The 18,607-nt window shown below is 43.1% G+C and overlaps 1 protein-coding gene across 1 annotated transcript in view; it reads right to left on the reverse strand.

Annotated features, from left to right (window-relative positions):
• dars1 (aspartyl-tRNA synthetase 1) overlaps positions 1–18,607 on the reverse strand; it is an 81,231-nt gene that overhangs the window by 12,091 nt on the left and 50,533 nt on the right. The window contains exons 10-11 of the mRNA XM_080752922.1: positions 15,994–16,105; positions 5,138–5,272 (exon numbers count right to left, since the gene is read on the reverse strand). Of these exons, the coding sequence (XP_080609048.1) occupies positions 5,138–5,272; positions 15,994–16,105 (247 nt within the window). The remainder of the gene's footprint in view (positions 1–5,137; positions 5,273–15,993; positions 16,106–18,607) is intronic.

The following is an 18,607-nucleotide window of genomic DNA, read 5'->3' on the forward strand; positions in this document are numbered from 1 at the left end:
GTGGCCAAATACATATCATTTTGGTGGTCCTTGACATGAAAAATTTTGAGAACCACTGACATAGTAGTCTCTCCAGAACAGACTAACTGAGCTCCAGTTAAGTGAAAAGGACCTTTTCTTTGACGATGGCTATAGCCAGATTGCTGACATAGAAACATAGGTTTTTCAAAAGACCTTAGAAGGATTCAAAAGACACTTAGAATAGGGACAAAATCCAAAATTTCACAATTTTTCAAAAATAGCAGATCTACAAGCTCGCAGCGCGGCACTCGGTGCCGCGCTGTGAGCTTGTATATCTGCTGTTTTTCAATAGTTAAAGCATAAAATAATAATACACTATAATGTGTACCCGTTCTAAATGGGTTAAGCGGTGCCATGATGACAGACACGCCCGCGCCATCGGGTCTTTCTCTCGGGCAGAGCTTTTTCCAGTTCACTTGAAAGTAGTCGCACGTGTGCAGCTGTGCATTTTCAGAACACATATTTGAATGATCGATCGTTTGATTGTGTTCCGGCTTGGTTCAATGGAACTAACATTTTAAGTTCCCATTTATCAGAAACCACAATGAAAACTAATTAACTAAATTAATGTTATATTACGATTAAAATCTAGGAAGGGCTTTTTCTTCCCAACTTAGTCGTTATGCAAATTAACCTGCTTGCTGCCAAGAATTAAAATCGACTAATGTCTACAATTTTATCTTTTAATGTGCACGATGTGCACGGATAATGCATCACACAATCCGCTTGGAAATCCATTCAGGCTTTCAAAAGATAGAGGCTATAGTGTTTTCTTCAAACATGGCTGCCATGTTTGAAAGATAAGAGCTGTTCTGGGAGTCAAACATGCATTTCGCGATCGCGATCATGCCGAAACCAGAAGTAGGAAGTATAGGGAGAGTAGGGAGAGCAACTCGGGAAACTCGTTTTTGGCACGGCCACATATAGGCCCAAACTCGGGAAACTCATGTTTGGCACCAAGTGTGTTGTTAACCCACTCCCCACCTGGCTTCCCACCCCCGAACACCAACTGTATTTGTAAGGACGCTCGACAAAGCCGGATGAACCACCGTGGTTTCAAAGTGGAACCCACAACCTCCATGGTGGTGAGCAGGCACTCTATGGCTGCCCCACCCGAGCACCCTTCAAATTTAACCCATTTAGAACGGGTACACCTTATAGTGTATCATTATTTTATGCTTTAACTATTGAAAAGTAGCAGATATACAAGCTTTTTGAAAAATCGTGAAAATTAGAATGTTGACCCGATTCTATAAGTGTCTTTTGAATCCTTCTTGAAAAACCTTTGATTCTATGTCAGCCATCATCAAAGAAAAGGCCCTTTTCACTTAAATGGAGCTGAGTTAGTCTGTTCTTGAGAGACTACCATGTCAGTGGTTCTCAAACCTTTTCATGTGAATGACCCCCAAAATGACATGTATTTGGCCACGGACCCCCATCTCAAAATATTTAGTTCCAGGGACCACCCCCAGACGCAAAATTTGAGTTACAAACGTTCGCTTTGAAAATACATTATGTTCAAAGATTTGCACACATTTTCACGACTTTTTCAAAAATAGCAGATCTACAAGCTCGCAGCGCGGCACTCGGTGCCGCGCTGTGAGCTTGTATATCTGCTATTTTTCACTGGTTAAAGCATTCAATTATTATAAAATGTGCAAATTATTCGGGGTATTCTCACGGCCTACAGCTCTGTGGGGGTTGTGTACTGTACTTTGTTTGTGTAAAACCACTCAGTCATGGCAGGTCATGGAGATGTGCGTGATGACGGTTAAAAAAGTGCTGACGAGTCACCAGCTCGTGCGCGGGGGAGAGGTTTGTGGTTGGACTGTTGGTGTACGACGTATTGGCTAATAGCGATAGATGGAAATAACTGATTGCTTAACACTGAGCGAGCTTTGCAGTCGAGCAGAAACCTATTCTGACTTTTGTGTGTGTTTTTTTTCTTTTGTAAATAAACGCCCTGCTTGATCACACTACAGCATCGCACAAAAGCATCAAAAGTAGCTGATCTACAAGCTCTTTTTTTTTTTGCTTTGTTGCTGAAAGTGACAAAGGCAATCACCAGGTTCCAAAACTGTCCTGAAGCGACGTCATCATGAAGCGCTCGAAAATTCCGAGAGAAATTTTGGCCGGTCCGAGCTATAGGCTCACAGCACATTGGATGTCGCACTCGCGCTGCAAAGATGCGGAAATCGCGCGCTCTGAGCGAGATTTTCACCCGTAGTTGATCCGTGGCCCCTTCCTTTCTGCTGGACTAGACTGCAACGCAATTATGAAGCATTACATTCCCCTACATTGGTGTAGCCGAATTTAATATTCTTTGTTATAGTAAAAAAAAAAAGAGACAAGCAACAAAGCTTAATATTGAAATATTTCAATTCTAGTTTTGCTTGTAGATCTGCTACTGTTGCCATTTTAGAATTCTGAAAAGTAACAGTTTTGAACATATGAGGTTTTCCACACGACAATAGATATATACACTATAGAAATATACATAGTATATTGTGAATGACACAGTATCATAAACTCGTTTACCAGTCCCGGCGCTCCATTCCAACACTAAACTTTTACAGCAGCTCTGATTGTGTTTTAAGAGCAAGCGGAGACCTTGGAAGGTAGAGCCACCCAAATGCATCTGTCACCGTTTCATAGTCAAGTCAGGCTAATAGCTACTGCTGCTGGACCACTGCATGTATGGGGGGGAGACTGGATCCTCTGGACCCAGTGTTAATAAGTTAACTGAACCTGGTCAAGAGATTTTCCAACAAGATTGTGGGAAAAGCACAGCTACCGAATGAACCCCTAGTGTCCCTATTTGGCAAAAGTTGCTCATCTACAAGCTCACAACACGTTGCAATGCGACATGTTTGTGGTGAGCTTGTAAACCGGCTATTTTCAAGGCGATTCCGGTGCAGAGGTAAAGAAAATCTCACCCAGTGTGAAGTGAGCGGTGCCTTCGAGCAGTGTTAAACTATAGAAATTCTTCTGTTGTCCATTAACTCAGATTATGCCATAAACGTACTATACGTCTTTGATCTGTAGTGCCATAAACGCACTTTACGTCTTTTTAATTAATCAAAAGTTTTATCTTTCATAACATCATTTTAATTTCAAAACTTCGTTCTTACCATTAGCCGTTAGCCTCAGCGCCACGACCGATTTGACTGTAGCACCGATCGGACCGTCCGACGGGCAACACAGTGTCACACATTGGTTCCGGCCACATTTATCATATTGATTTCTATGTTAACTAGAAACGTTCCGTTTATACACTTCCCCATGCCTCCCAGAGATGTACAGGTACTCATTCTAACGGGCGTGAGCTCAGCTTTCCGATCATGCATATGAATAGGCTCCATTGTCGCGATCCAGCGAATCGAAGGCGACATAAGCGTTTTGGGCTAGTATGATAATATGGCTGGCCTGGAGAAAAACAAGCGCTCCCCCCATCAAAAAATCAAAAGATGCCTTGTGTCTTTTAAATGGCGATCAGATAGTAGGAGACCACCACCTGGTGGTTTTCAAAGGCCATTGCACTCTAGAACACACACACGCAGTCATTTTTTTTTTTTTTTTATCCCACGATTTTTGTAACCCATTTTTTCACCCGGTGCCAATTGCCTAAGCTGTAATCCTGGGCTCTACTCTCCCTCTGCCAACCTGGGGAGGGCCCCGAACTGAGCTCATGCTTCCTTCAATGCATGAGGAGTGAGCAGGCCGCTTCTTATCACCTGACAGGGGGAGCTTCCCCGGTTGGACGTAGCGCGTGGAAGGAACACGTTATTCCAACCAGTTCCATTCCCCTCCATCAGGCGCCCCGGCTGGCCAGGGGGAGGCATTATAGAGACCAGGATTACTGCATGTTTTTGTGAGGGTATCTACCCTAGGAGACACGGGGAGAACATGCAAACTCCACACAGAAAGGCCCTTTTGCCAACCCCACCTAGGGTGTGGGCACTGATGACGCGGAGGAGGGAACACGCCCCCAGCACCCACAGTGTCCCCCGGCGGGAATCGAACCCAGGACCTTCTAGCTGTGAGGCGACAGCACTACTGCAGTCATAATAACAGTATATATAATAATGATCTAGGTCATCTTACACATGTTCTATTGAAGCCCAAATCTAATGATAGGATATATATATATATATAAATATACATTTTTTCCTTTGTAAGAGGGGTAGTGTGGCTTTCGATAGAAGCATAGATTTATATATGTAATTTAAGTACAAAATATGATTTTGGCCCCCATAAAAAGTTGAAATTAAACAAAATGGATGGCACCAGTTTTGTAGATTTTTAATAAAGGGTGGCATTCAGTGGGTTTTAATGTCAAGGCTGCTCAACAGCGTCACTTGGGTCACCCAGCGGTACTGCAGCTGTTGCTACTCATACTGCATACGCCTACTGCAATACAGACGTACCTACACGCTCGGTCAAGCATTGGAGCACTGAGGCACCGCTCGAAAAGGAGAGGGGGCTAATTATTGACCCTTGGGTGACTTCTGAAGGTGTGGAGCAGCTTAACAGGAGGTGTGGAGGAGTGTAAAGCCTCTATCAGAGTCGGTACCGCGGTGGTAAGCTATCCACCGCGGTGTAGTGCGGTGTAGTCTTTTTGAGCGTTAACGTTGTAGTTTTATGACTCAAAAAGACTACACCGCGGTGGATAGCTTACCACCGCGGTACCGACTCTGATAGAGGCTTTACGGGAGGTGGGGAAGAGTGTAATAATGGGAGGTGTGGAGGAAGGCGTGTAATGCAGGGGTCTTCAACAGGGGGTTCGGGACCCCTAGGGGGTCCTCAGAGTTACTACAGGGGGGCCGCCAAATCTTTGATTAAAAACTTGAACTTGAAATAGGTTTTCTGTAGAGGTAATAAAAGAGCAGACGAAGTACAGAGTGAAAGGCCAAGTTAACTAAAAACACGGATCCAACATAGACTGATGACAGCGCTGTCAAACAAGTCTATGAATCGATCTCTATCAATGAAAATCTGCATTACACGTTTATACAACATGTAGAGGGGGTCCCTGCTTCATCTCTCTCTCAGCTAACGGGTCCCTGGCCTGAAAACGTTGAAGACCCCTGGTGTAATGGCAGGTGTCGACGTGTACCTGGTCCCACGCAGAAGACCTTGTCGAAGTCAGCGCAGATGCACATCTGCTTGTAGAGCTGGGGGGACTGGGCCAGGTAGGCGCTGGTCTTGAAGTAGGACACGGTGAACACGTTGGCCCCGCCTTCACTGGCAGCTGGAGGCACAGAGTAACAGATCAGACACATGCTACACAATATAAACTCAGCACAAAAAGAAAGGAACTTGAAACTTGAATTTGGTCCATTATATCTCCCCTTTAATTAATTATGCTAAATGGCATTGTGTTTGATATCATTGTTATCGTTGAATTGTCACCTTTACAAGGAGGTACAGTTTGTAAGCATCGGGCATTCGTGGAATGAGCAACACAGCCAAACGTGTGGGTAGCGCCGACCCAAGATTCGGTCCATTATATCCCCCCTTTATTTATGCCAAATGATATTGTGTTTGATATCATTGTTATCGTTGTATTGTCACCTTTACAATACAGACTGTAAGGCTCTGGCATTCGTGGAATGAGCAACACAGATATGAGCAACACATACACATATACACACACACGCGCGCACGCACACACACACACACACATAGGGTTACCAACCGTCCCGTAAAATACGGGATCGTCCCTTTTTTGGAAACTAAAAGACGTGTCCCGTATTGAACTGAAACGGGACGCTCTTTGTCCCGTATTTTAAGGTTGGGGGATAAATATGAATGACGGGATGATTTAATTGAGAAATGACAGCGATTCTGCCTGTCAGAGAGCTTCCACTTCCACTCTGCTCTCTCTCCTCTGAGACAAGTGCTGCATCCCATTGCTGTGAGAGGCGCTGCGCTGTTTGTAAGCAGCTGATTGGCTTATTAACATACGGCTCTGAGTGTTGCTAAGACACAGTCTCCGCCCCCTACACACTCCCTTCCCAAGCATGGGCTGTAGGTTCACTCCACACAAGTTGCCTGCGAGAGACGAAACGAGTGCGTGCGAGCGACCATACGACAGTGCTCGGCTCAGAACATTGTTTAATGTCTTAAAAAAACGTGTGACAGAAGATTGTGTACAAACATTTTAGACATGAATCCATGATAGGTGATAGGCTAAACAAAAAGGTGAAAAAGCAGGCAAGCAACAGAAAATAAGCCATGGATATTGGTATTCCTGGGAACACTACAGTAATCTTGTCTGCCAACTAAAGCGACCCCAGACAGGCTGGTATGTGAAATAACATAAGCATGCGTTGATTTTGTTTTTAAAACCTAATGGTTATTGTTGTATGCCAATATGATTAAACTAGTGTTGGGTAACCAGAGAGTGGGCACATAAGGACCAGGTAGACCTAGGCGATATGTTTTGGAAAATTGAGAGACACCCGAATTAATATTGTGAAAGGAAAAATATGATTTAATAGAGGAAAATACACATTTTAGCCAACTTTATAACCGAAAATATCCGATTCTTCGGCCCAAAGACACCCGAATTAATATTGTGAAAGGAAAAATATGATTTAATATAGGAAAATGCCCGTTTTAGCCAACTTTATAACCGAAAATATGCGATTTTTCGGCGCCGCCTTCGGCGGCGCATGTTTCCTTAGAAAGTGTCCCGTATTTGAAACTCTGGGAGTTGGCAACCCTACACACACACACACACACACAAACAAAAAGTAACAATAGTAAAAATGAAATGCTTCTGGATGAGTTGATTAAAACCTACATGAGCCAGACTAGGTCCGTTTACTGGTTCTAAATCATGGTTTCGGTACCTTTTTCGGTTAGGGTTAGGCCCAGGCCCCAGCCCTAGACAGTCAGTCAGTACGACCCATTAAACCAGACAGACTTACATCATGTACTCATATAGTAGGACCTTTCACGTTTCAGTGTGTTGTTATGACTGCTGATCTGGAGGGTGGGGTCTGGGCTGATGCTTGTGTACATCATGTTCACTGAGGAACCTGCCACCACGGGGTGGAGCAGGAACCTTTGCGGTTTGTCAAACAAAAATACCACCAACGTCAATACAGACAGCTTTCTAACCGCCGCGTGAAAAAGAGCGCCAGATTTGAATCTTTATACCAGTGCCACCACGCTGACTAGAGCCGTCATCGGGCGCCAAAAGGAAGAGGAAGTGAAAGTGTAATTTGTTTACGCCACACTTGTGACTCAAACGCGGTAGGTGCGTAGGTGGCTGTGGTCGGCAGAGAAGCTGCTGCGGTTCACTTAATATAACAAACAAAGAACTGCCAATACTTAAGTAGAGAATTTAAACTAAAATACATCCCCATAAACCCTGAAAGATGTTTTTATTTTTTGTTTTTTTAATGAGATTAAAGCTGGCTGGCTTTCACTGGTGCAACAGTTCAGGGTTTTTCAAACTAAATACTGCCAACATCAATACTGAGCTTTCTACCTCCCAGTGGGAAACAAAAGGGTGCCAGATTTGAATTTTTACCAGTGCCACTCGGCTGGCTCGAGCCGTCACTGGCACAATAGTACTTTCTCCCTGCAACGGTTAAATTGTAGTTCAGATGGCCTGTTATTTAGTCCGATGCCAGGTTCATTTGTTGAGCTGGCATCCTATAGTTTCAGCTTGTATGGTTTCAATGTACTGTACTTATAGATTTTTTGGATATTATTGCGACTGAAGGTCGCAGTTTACCATGAGAAACGCCACAGCTTGTCCGCGTCCGTGTACACGTGTACACAATATACACAGCGGCAAACCCATAGGCCGGTTTGCCGCTCTGACATCATGCTCTCATGAGGCGTCTTACTAGCAACGTTTAGACTGATGTTATAGCTTTTCGGTTTACCTATGATCCTAGATCACTGAGGCACTGGCACTTTACCCACAGGTTGAGAACCACTGTGTTAGGGGAGAGGGTGTGCGCGCGCGTGCGTGTGTGTGTGTGTGTGTGTGTGTGTGTGTGTGTGTGTGTGTGTGTGTGTGTGTGTGTGTGTGTGTGTGTGTGTGTGTGTGTGTGTGTGTGTGTGTGTGTGTGTGTGCGCGCGTGCGTGTGCGTGTGCGCTCACATCTCCTCCACCACCCACAACTGTACAGAAGTAGCGTCAGGCAGCATGACTAGGAACTGGAGGCCGCAGGGTTATACTAATGCTTGTAAAGTCACAGAGAGCTGAGATAACAAAAGAGCCTTAAATTTCTCTCCAGCTCTTTACTTCCCTTACACTGGTTACAGTATCTGTCTTGTTTTGTAGGTACGATATGAAGAATTTACTGATTAGTTTAAACCCTCAAAGACCCGGAACGCGCCCAAGTCGCGTTAGATTTCAACCACTTTAACCATTATTTTATGCTTTAACTATTGAAAAATAGCAGATATACAAGCTCACAGCGCGGCACCGAGTGCCGCGCTGTGAGCTTGTAGATCTGCTATTTTTGAAAAATCGTGAAAATGTGCGCAAGTCTTTGAATATCTTTGACACGACTTCTAAATCCTTCCTATAAATCAGTACTGTACTTATAGATTTTTTGGATATTATTGCGACTGAAGGTCGCAGTTAAAAATGAGAAACGCCACAGCTTGTCCGCGTCCGTGTATACGTGTACACGTGTACACAGCGGCAAACCCATAGACCGGTTTGCCGCTCTGACATCATGCTCTCATGTCACCGTGATGTCAGGGGAACCACTCACCCAGAATGGGTTTGCCGCTCTGACATCACGCTCTGGCTTCACTGTGATGTCACACTAACAGAGAGATCCCTGTGATGCCAGGGGGAACAAATCCCTTTTATGCCCATATATGGAGATATTGAGATCCCTGTGATGCCAGGGGAACAAGATGCCCATATATGGAGATCCCTGATGTCCACATCACTGTGGCATGACCTCCGCTTTTATGCCCATAAAAGGAAGATCCAGGGGAACAAATCCCTTTTTTGCCCATATATGGAGATCCCTGATGTGTCCACAACCCTGATGTCCACATCACTGTGGGGCGACATCGCCCCTTTAGGGCGAGGTCGCTTGTCACCTTGAGGCGTCTTACTAGCAACGTTTAGACTGATGATATAGCTTTTCGGTTTACCTATGATCCTAGATCACTGAGGCACTGGCACTTTACCTCGCTCTGGATTAACACAATAAAACTGTGTAAGCATCTGTGTCGTTTTTTAACCACTATAACTATTGTTATCGGCTTCAGGTCTTAATTGCACATTATTAAGTTAATCATCTGGGGACCGCCCAAAATAATTTGGAGATCCCGACCCACAGGTTGAGAACCACTGTGTTAGGGGAGAGGGTGTGCGCGTGTGTGTGTGTGTGTGTGTGTGTGTGTGTGTGTGTGTGTGTGTGTGTGTGTGTGCGCGCGTGCGTGTGCGTGTGCGCTCACATCTCCTCCACCACCCACAACTGTACAGAAGTAGCGTCAGGCAGCATGACTAGGAACTGGAGGCCGCAGGGTTATACTAATGCTTGTAAAGTCACAGAGAGCTGAGATAACAAAAGAGCCTTAAATTTCTCTCCAGCTCTTTACTTCCCTTACACTGGTTACAGTATCTGTCTTGTTTTGTAGGTACGATATGAAGAATTTACTGATTAGTTTAAACCCTCAAAGACCCGGAACGCGCCCAAGTCGCGTTAGATTTCAACCACTTTAACCATTATTTGATGCTTTAACTATTGAAAAACAGCAGACATACAAGCTCACAGCGCGGCACCGAGTGCCGCGCTGCGAGCTTGCAGATCTGCTATTTTTGAAAAATCGTGAAAATGTGCGCAAGTCTTTGAATATCTTTGACACGACTTCTAAATCCTTCCTATAAATCAGTGGTTCTCAAACCTTTTCATGTCAAGGACCCCAAAAATTACATTTATTTGGCCGCAGACTCCCCATCTCAAAATACGTTGTTCCAGGGACCCCCCAAGAAGCAGAGATTTGAGTTGCAAAAGTTTGCTTTGAAAAAAAAATATTGAAAAATGTGCACACATTTTCCTGATTTTTTTCAAAAATGGCAGATCTACAAGCTCGCAGCGCGGCACTCGGTGCCGCGCTGTGAGCTTTTATATCTGCTATTTTTTCAATAGTTAAAGCATTCAATAATTCTAGGTCCTAAATGGCTTTAAAAAGGTACATAATGGCCTGGTGCTCCCAGTTCCATTGTGGAGTTATTACTCATGAGCGGCTTGCCAGCCTCAGGCGGGAACGCCGCTCACCCTCAGGCAGAGAACATGCCTGCTTCTCTGCCGTGTCGGTGGCTCTGGAAGTAGAGGTGGGACGTTCGCGAACGAATCAAGTCTTTTGAACGGCTCTTTGAAATGAACGATTGGATCCGGTTCGCAGTAGGGAGCCGTTCCTTTCTAATGAACAAGTGGTGGGGAAAGTACTCAATTTCTTTACTTAAGTACAAATATCAATACTGCAATCAATGTGGAAATACTCTGCCACAGTGGTTTGGAATGTTAATGTACTTGAGTAAAAGTGCAAAAGTAATGGTATCAAAATATAGTAGAAAGTACTCATCATGCAGAATGTCCTGTTTCACAGGTTTTCCAATGAGTAAAATGTAAAAGAAATCGCGTTGCGACATATTGTGAGCTTGTAGATCAGCTATTTTCAAATGGCAGGTATGTAGCCTACCTGTATGTCAGAAATAAATGTATAGGCCTATAGGGTTGAATTTATTCGTAATTAGAATCAAAATCTACAAAAGAACTATAGTAACTAGAATGAGCCAGTCTTTTGAACGGCTCTTTGAAAGGAACGGATCCCAGAGATCCGGTTCACTTCAAAGAGCCATAAATCCCATCTCTATCTGGAAGCTCCTGGCCTGAGATGCTGCTTCGTAAGGGTTTATGAACCAGTATCATCCTGAGAAATGTCTTCATAAAATGTACTTTTAGCCCATTAACTCTTTTACCGCCATGGTAAATGGTAAACGGTGCATTTATATTGCGCCTTTATCCAAGGCGCTTTACAGAGACTCACATTCACACTAGGGATGAGACGATAAGCGATATTATCGTTTATCGTGATAGAAAACACTCACGATAATCGTATCGTGGAGATTACATTCATCGTGATATCGTCCTCCGTCATGCACTGGGATCAATTCACCTTTTATTTTCCCAGCTGCATATCCGGTACCACTTAACACATTCCCCGCCATTTAACAATACCTTCGTACTCTCCCCTGCCCCTGTCTCCATAGACTTCCATGTAATTCATAGTGCACGGATCATGCACACCCATGCCTAGATAATGCACCACGTGTCCACATTGCTCACAGCTTTCAAACAAAAAAATCCGAATGGAAATCCGTTCAGGCATTCATGAGATAGCAGCCATTATGTTTTCCTAAAATGTAAACAAAGATGGCTGCCATGTTTGAAAGATGGGGTTGCTATGGGGGTTAAACATGCAATTTCGCGATTGCTATCATGCCTACTACATTTTTTGGGGTCCAAATTTATTTATTATTATTATTTTTTTCTCTCGGGATTATCGGGCCTGTCGGGGAAAGACATTGAAATAATCTCGGGACTATCGGGCCTGGCATGCAATGAGTTAAACCCTCTATTGGTAAAACGTACTTAAAATATATGTCCTTGATACAATATTTTTTTCACTCTCTACCAAATTTCTTTGCCAAAAAATAGCCGATCTACAAGCTCACAACGCGTCGTGTTGCGGCGCGCTGTAAGCTTGTAGATCCGCCATTTTTTGGCAAACATTCCACCCCAGGATAATGGATGTTGGGGATATTTTTCATTATCGTAAAATATCGTAAATGACGATTTCTTTGGTCACAATAATCGTGATATGAAATTTTCTTATCGTCCCATCCCTAACTCACACACACCTAGTTATACACTGATGGCGGAGGAAACCAGGCAAGACACCAACATGCTCATTGGGGGTTAGGGGTTTTAGAGTCTTGCTCAAAGACACTTCGAATGTAACTCTGGGGAAGCCCGGGATCGAACTGGGAACCTTCTGGTTGGCAGGCGGCCAATCTACGCCCTGAGCCACTGCCGCCCGTTACCCTTAATGGGTTAATATTAGGGGTGTAACGATATAGTAACTGAATCGAAAAATCGATTTTCATTTGCAATGATCTACTATATCGATATGCAAAAGCATATTTGTATCGTATCGGTATCGTTTAAAATGCAGATAATCGGTATAGAATCTTTTTGAAGTGCAAATAATTGATTGTATGGAAACTAAGTATTTATGCCTTGTATTTAGCGATTTTAAGAAGGAAAATGAAAAAGAGGTGTTTAGTTACTTTTCCATTCCATATAGCTACTCTTGGTCTATCGAAATGTGTGTAATCTGTGTGTGTCAAGGGCGGGTTTGTCCATATGTGTTGAAATATAATGTCCATGTATTTGCAAGAGAATCAGTGTTTGCTTATTTATATCCATAATAATAGATTTTTCCCTTAAAAACATGCACTATTGACATGTTTCACACAGATTTAATTTCTTTGCTAAATAGTTACTATATCGATTTTAAATCACTGAATCAAATCGTATCGCCATGAACGAACCAATATCGTCCATGTATCGTATCATCAGCCAGCCGTGTATCGTGATGCATATCGTATTGTTGTCAAAATGTATCGTTAGACCCCTAGTTAAAATGCAAAGATAGAGAGAATGGAGAGAAGGTGAAAGCAAACGTTCCCTCCATGGATTTGGGGGCGGGTTGAGGATGATGAAAGGGGGAAGTGAGGTCTGAGGAATCGATGGGTGCTTCGATTACGGGCGGCACTGATATTCCTGCTGGCTGGTTTAGATAAAACCTGCACCGACCTCACAGAGCGCAAATCCATCCATCCATCCATCCACCACTGTGCTTTGAAGAGTGAAGCGCCTGTCCTCGATGTGGGTTCAACATTTGTCTGTGAGCCAAAGACACCAGACGTATTGAAGAGGCAGCTTTTAAAAAGCTTCCCCAAGTTTAAGCCACTTTTAACCTGGCTGGCACGTCATTATAGGCGTGTTGTGACGTGACGTGCTGCGAGTCCCTCAGGGCTCTATGCTAGCGTCTTCTCTATTGTCTGTTATTGTGGGGAAAGCTTTTTGCTGAAAACAGCCTATCGAGACAAGCTTACTACACGTCGTTGTGAAAGCCTTTTCCACAATACAGATGCTGAGGTTTAAGTGGTTGAGTACGGGGCGGCTGTAGCTCGGGAGGTAGAGGCTCTGTGGGGCTGCAGTTTGAGTCCCTGCTCCTCCTGTCCACATGTCAAAGTGTCCTTGGGCAAGACACTGAACCCCACATTGCCTCCAATGAGTTGTCGGTGTTAGCTTGACACCATTGGTGTGTGAATGTGGGAAGTGAGGACGCTGGCGTCGGCTGTTCGCCGCTTCACCTCCCAATCTATGAATGAATGGACCATTGTAAAGCTCTTTGAGTACTTACAAAAGTGCTATAAAAATGCAATTAATTATTATTCATTAAGTGTGTGTGTGTGTATTCTGATGCTTAGTTTATGATTCAGTACCGTGCTTGTCTATACTGTGCACATTTATCCATGTACTGTGTATCAGTGTGTATGTGTTTACTGGGTTCATTTTATGTCTACAACTCTGTCTGTGCTCATAATGTGTGTGCTGTGTACTGAGCCTAGGTGTGTGTGTGTGTGTGTGTGTGTGTGTGTGTGTGTGTGTGTGTGTGTGTGTGTGTGTGTGTGTGTGTGTGTGTTGCATGTAAGACGTGAGGAACGTGATGCTGAGAGGTGAGACTTGAGAAGCGGAGTTGAGTCATATCTGTTAGGTGGCAACGACTGTAGACGCATCACCCTGCCAAAACACCCCACTGAAATGATTCAAATGCAGAGTCATTTGAACTCTTAATGGTCTCTCTTGGGCAGAAGGGAGGGTTCACAGAATGATAACCAAACGACACAATGTCACAATGTCACGTGACGCGTTGTGAGCTTTGAAGTATCATCAACCTCATGATATCTGAATCTGTTACTTTTCAGGTTTCAAATGAAGATCAATCTCAGAAAATTTGAATAAGTATATATTCTTGAAACTTTCATATATTTTGTAGAAACTTTCATATATTCTAGATATATTGCGCATTCAGTGAATTATTCAAAACCTTTTTTTGTTAAAATTTAGAATTCTTATGGCATACAGCTCATGAATATCAAAAGTCCATTATTTCAAAATATTACACTATTACACGAGACCACTCAAAACAAAGATTTATAATAGAGAAATGTCAACCTTCTGAAGTCAGAGTTGCTTGAAGTCCAGTGGGAAGCTTCCACAGTCAGTTATGATTTGGGGCGCTAGGGCATCTGCAATGCTTTTTTTCTTTTTTTACAAAATATTCAACATTTCTGAGATTGATCTGTAAGTAGCAGACGTAAAACCTCAAAACGTGTGTCACGTTTTGAGCTGTGTTTCAAGCTAGCGGATCTGCTACTTTGGATGCTTGCGTGTGGCGCTGTAATACTATCAAGTAGGATATTCATTTAGGGCTGTCACGATATGACATTTTACCGGACGATTAATTGTCACTCAAATAATTGGCGATTAACGATTTAATTGTGTTTTTGTCGTTGATAATTACATTTCTGTTTGGCTTTTAGGCTTTGAAATTGCACATGGCAGATATGACACATAACCTAAATACACAAATAAATTACTGACATCTTACTACTTAAAAAATAACTTTGATAGTGGAAATAGCCGATCTACAAGCTCACAACGCGTCGCGATGCGACGCGTTGTGAGCTTGTAGATCTGCTATTTCCACTATTTCTGACATTTTTCAACATTCACGATTATGACGATTATGACAAAATAATTGCGATAATGTCAAATAATCACGATTAGATAATAATAATTGTGACAGCCCTATATTCATTTATAAAAAAAGGAAAGGAAAAAAAACACAAACAGAGGTTTCTATCCGGCAGCTGCGATATGCTATTTTGGATGCGTGACAGCGGGCACACAACTATAAAGGTCTGTGGACACATTTATATCATTTTGGGGGTCCTTCACATGAAAAGGTTTGAGAACCACTGACATAGTAGTCTCTCAAGAACAGACTAACTGAGCTCCAGTTGAGTGAAAAGGACCTTTTCTTTGACGATGGCTGGCCAGATTGCTGACATAGAAACATAGGTTTTTAAAAAAAAAAACTTAGAAGGATTCAAAAGACACTTATAGAATCGTGTCAAAATTCAAATTTTCACGATTTTTCAAAAATAGCAGATCTACAAGCTCGCAGCTGTATATCTGATATTTTTCAATAGTTAAAGCACAAATTAGGGCATCAGCATCTTGCAATGGGCCTGGTGTACAAGATACACTACACCTCCAAGATACCCATGTACCTGACAAACTACTTCCTAAAAGGTCAAGGATGTTCACGATCACAACACCAGAGGCAGCTCCACTAATCATCATCAACGTAGATTTAACACTAAACAAGGCTCTAACTCGTTCTCCTGCTATACCACCGACATGTGGAACGCCCTTCCGCAAGCCTTAAAGGAGAGCAAATCCCTAGCCTCCTTCAAGATTGGTATGAAAAGTCACCTTCAGGCGGCTGCTACTCGTGACTTGTAAATAGACTAAGCCCCCATGCGCCCCCCCCGCCTTTTTTCTGCCTTTGTATTTGATGTTATGCTTTTTCTGCTTTTGAAATTGATAAAGTACTATGTTCTATCCGTCTGTCTTTCAATGTTATATGAGATACTTAAAGTGTGGTTCCTGTGGAAATAAGCCGTAGAGCTTTCTAGGATCTCCTTTTAGTTTACCTTGTGCCAGTGATTTGTACCGTCATGAAACTATACTTTTTTTCTATTGCAAACTTACATTCTTAAATACATTCTTCAATCAATCAATCAATCAATCAATCAGTCAGTGGTGCTTGTTTGTACCCGAGATGATCTTGGGAGTCTGGATCTCCACGAAGCCCTTCTTGATGAGGGTGTCTCTGAAGAGCTGGCACACTCCTGACTGCAGGCGGAACACGGCCTGGCTGGTTGTCGTCTGTGGGCGGCGGACACAAAACACAAACAAACAAACACACACACACACACACACACACACACACACACACACACACACACACACACACACACACACACACACACACACACACACACACACACACACACACACACACGGCCGCACACAGAGCAGCGTTAGCATAACACTCGTACTTGCGTGATTCATCCCTTGGTGCAGGCAAGTGCACACATAAGACATCAAAAGGGGCTTGAGCCCCTGCCCTTTTATCCGTCTGTAAAAAAGTGCCCTCTCCAGAACATGAATGCAGTTTTTACTATGGTGAAAGAAATTGATTATGCTTAGTTCAGTGTGGTATAGAGCACCGAAAATAGCCGACCTCCAAGCTCACAACGCGTCGCAGCGCGACGCGTTGTGAGCCCGGAGGTCTGCTATTTCCGATATTTTCACCAAAAGGCAAAATTTCAGCCCCTGCCTTTCCAAAATTCTCTGCACGTCCCTGCCTGGGTTTCTAAAAGCGATCGTAAATAAAAGTTTACCAAGGCAACACTTTTTGACATTTTCTGTTTGTGCACGTCTGCTCAGCACAGAGCTAAGCATCACTCATGTCATGTAGTTGTCGGCAGAGTGGCGTGGGTGGGATAAGTTCAAACTCAAGAAAACAGGCCCGAGGGCACTTTAACCATACAATTAGAAATGAATAACCTGACATCACGAGGGAGCAATAAAACTAAAACCTGCACGGGGGGTTGGGGGGGGCGGGGGCCATGGCAACTTTAGACTACAGTGTGTCACCATATAGGTGTGTGAGCAGCTCCCTTAATCGATTGACTCATTCCGCTGGGTTTTTCCTCAGGAAACTGGCTCTTATTGGCTTTCAACTCGGGCAATTATTCATCCTCGTAAACCCGAAGCGGTCTTCTAGTCAGGCCATGCCCCCGTCTTTTCAATAATACAACGGGACCTAAAAAGAGAACCCGCGTTAATTGAAAGGCTTCGTATGTCTCTTTCCAGTGATTGTCCAAAGACCCCGATTGGGCGTTGTCCAAACTTCTCCCATTGTTAGAGAGGAAAAGTGATAATGACTGAATACCGGCGACCTCATCAATCTGCAGACAAAGCCGCGGGGGCCGCCGTCTAGCCGAGATTACCTTCAGCTAATTTTCAACTTGAATCTTAACTCATTTAGTGCCACCCCTTTCACCACTAGAGGGCGCCCAGTGGCCATAGAAAATCCCATAGAGATATGCTGGTATATGCAGAAGCCCTGCAGCCATGACTTGCCTGAACACTTTCCTTTGTGCATGTACAGGAAGAGGATGAAGTTAGCTTGAAGTTAGCTATTGGCTACCAAGCATTTTAGAAGCCTTATTTTCGTCAACTTAGCCATGATTAAACCTTGCACACCTCATGCATGGGAAAAAAACAGAGAAGAATGAGCTGTAAAAAATCCAATGCAATCCTGGATTGCATTGGAGTGGATTTTTTCAAACAAAAAAATCTGATTGGAAATCCGTTCAGGCATTCTTGAGATAATCGCCATTATGTTTTACATGTTATGTAAACAAACATGGCTGCCCTGTATGTTAGATGGGGTTGTATGGGGGTGGAACATGCAAAATCGCGATTGAAATCATGTTCACCAGATTTGATGGGGTCCAAAAAAAAAAAAAAAAAATTCAAAAAAAATATTTTCAAAAAAAAAATTTTTTTTTTTTTTATTTATTTTTTTTTTAAAGCCGAACTTGTTCGGGATCGGCACTCTGCGATACGATAATAAAGCCGAACTAGTTCGGGATTGGCACTCAATGAGTTAATAAATAAGTTAGGAAGAAAATGACTTTTTCTCAATTTTTCGAAGGGAAGGGAACTGTCAAGAGGATCCCAAATAAAAATAAACTAATCTATATGATGACCTCAAAGCCGATATTTGGACAATTGAGGACATCTGGACTGGGTTACGTTGTACATCAGTAGTTCCCAAACTTTTTCATGTCAAGGACCTCAAATGTATTTGTATTTGGCCATGAACCCCTGGCCCGTTTGAAAAGATCTTGTGCCAGGGACTGCCATAATAGAAGATTTGTCAATATTTTCAGCACTTTTGCAGCTTGTAGATCTATTTTTAAATAGCCAAAGAATGTAACCCCTTTAGAACTGAGGCCGATTCTAAAAACCTCTAAACCCTGCCCAAGTTTTCGTGAAAAAAAATATATATTTCACACCCTTTACGTCTGTGTGTTGGTTATATTGAACCAATGGAAAGTAGTAAAAAGTGCTTGGGACAAAACCTCCAAACTCCACACTTTCTGCCAAACCAGCTAACTCCACCCGATGGCCCTCTCTTTTTTTCATAAATATGTGCTATTGAACACCCTTTACGTCTGTGTGTTGGTTAAAATAATATTGAACCAATGGAAATTAGTAAAAAGCCCTTCGGTCAAAACCACCCAACTCCACTTGAGCTCCTTTTCCCCGAAAATGAACATTTTGGAGTTAGGAGGTTTTGGCCCGACAGCAGAG

This window comes from Nannobrachium achirus (genome assembly GCF_963921795.1).
Source record: "Nannobrachium achirus genome assembly, chromosome: 22".
In the NCBI taxonomy this organism is placed as follows: domain Eukaryota; kingdom Metazoa; phylum Chordata; class Actinopteri; order Myctophiformes; family Myctophidae; genus Nannobrachium; species Nannobrachium achirus.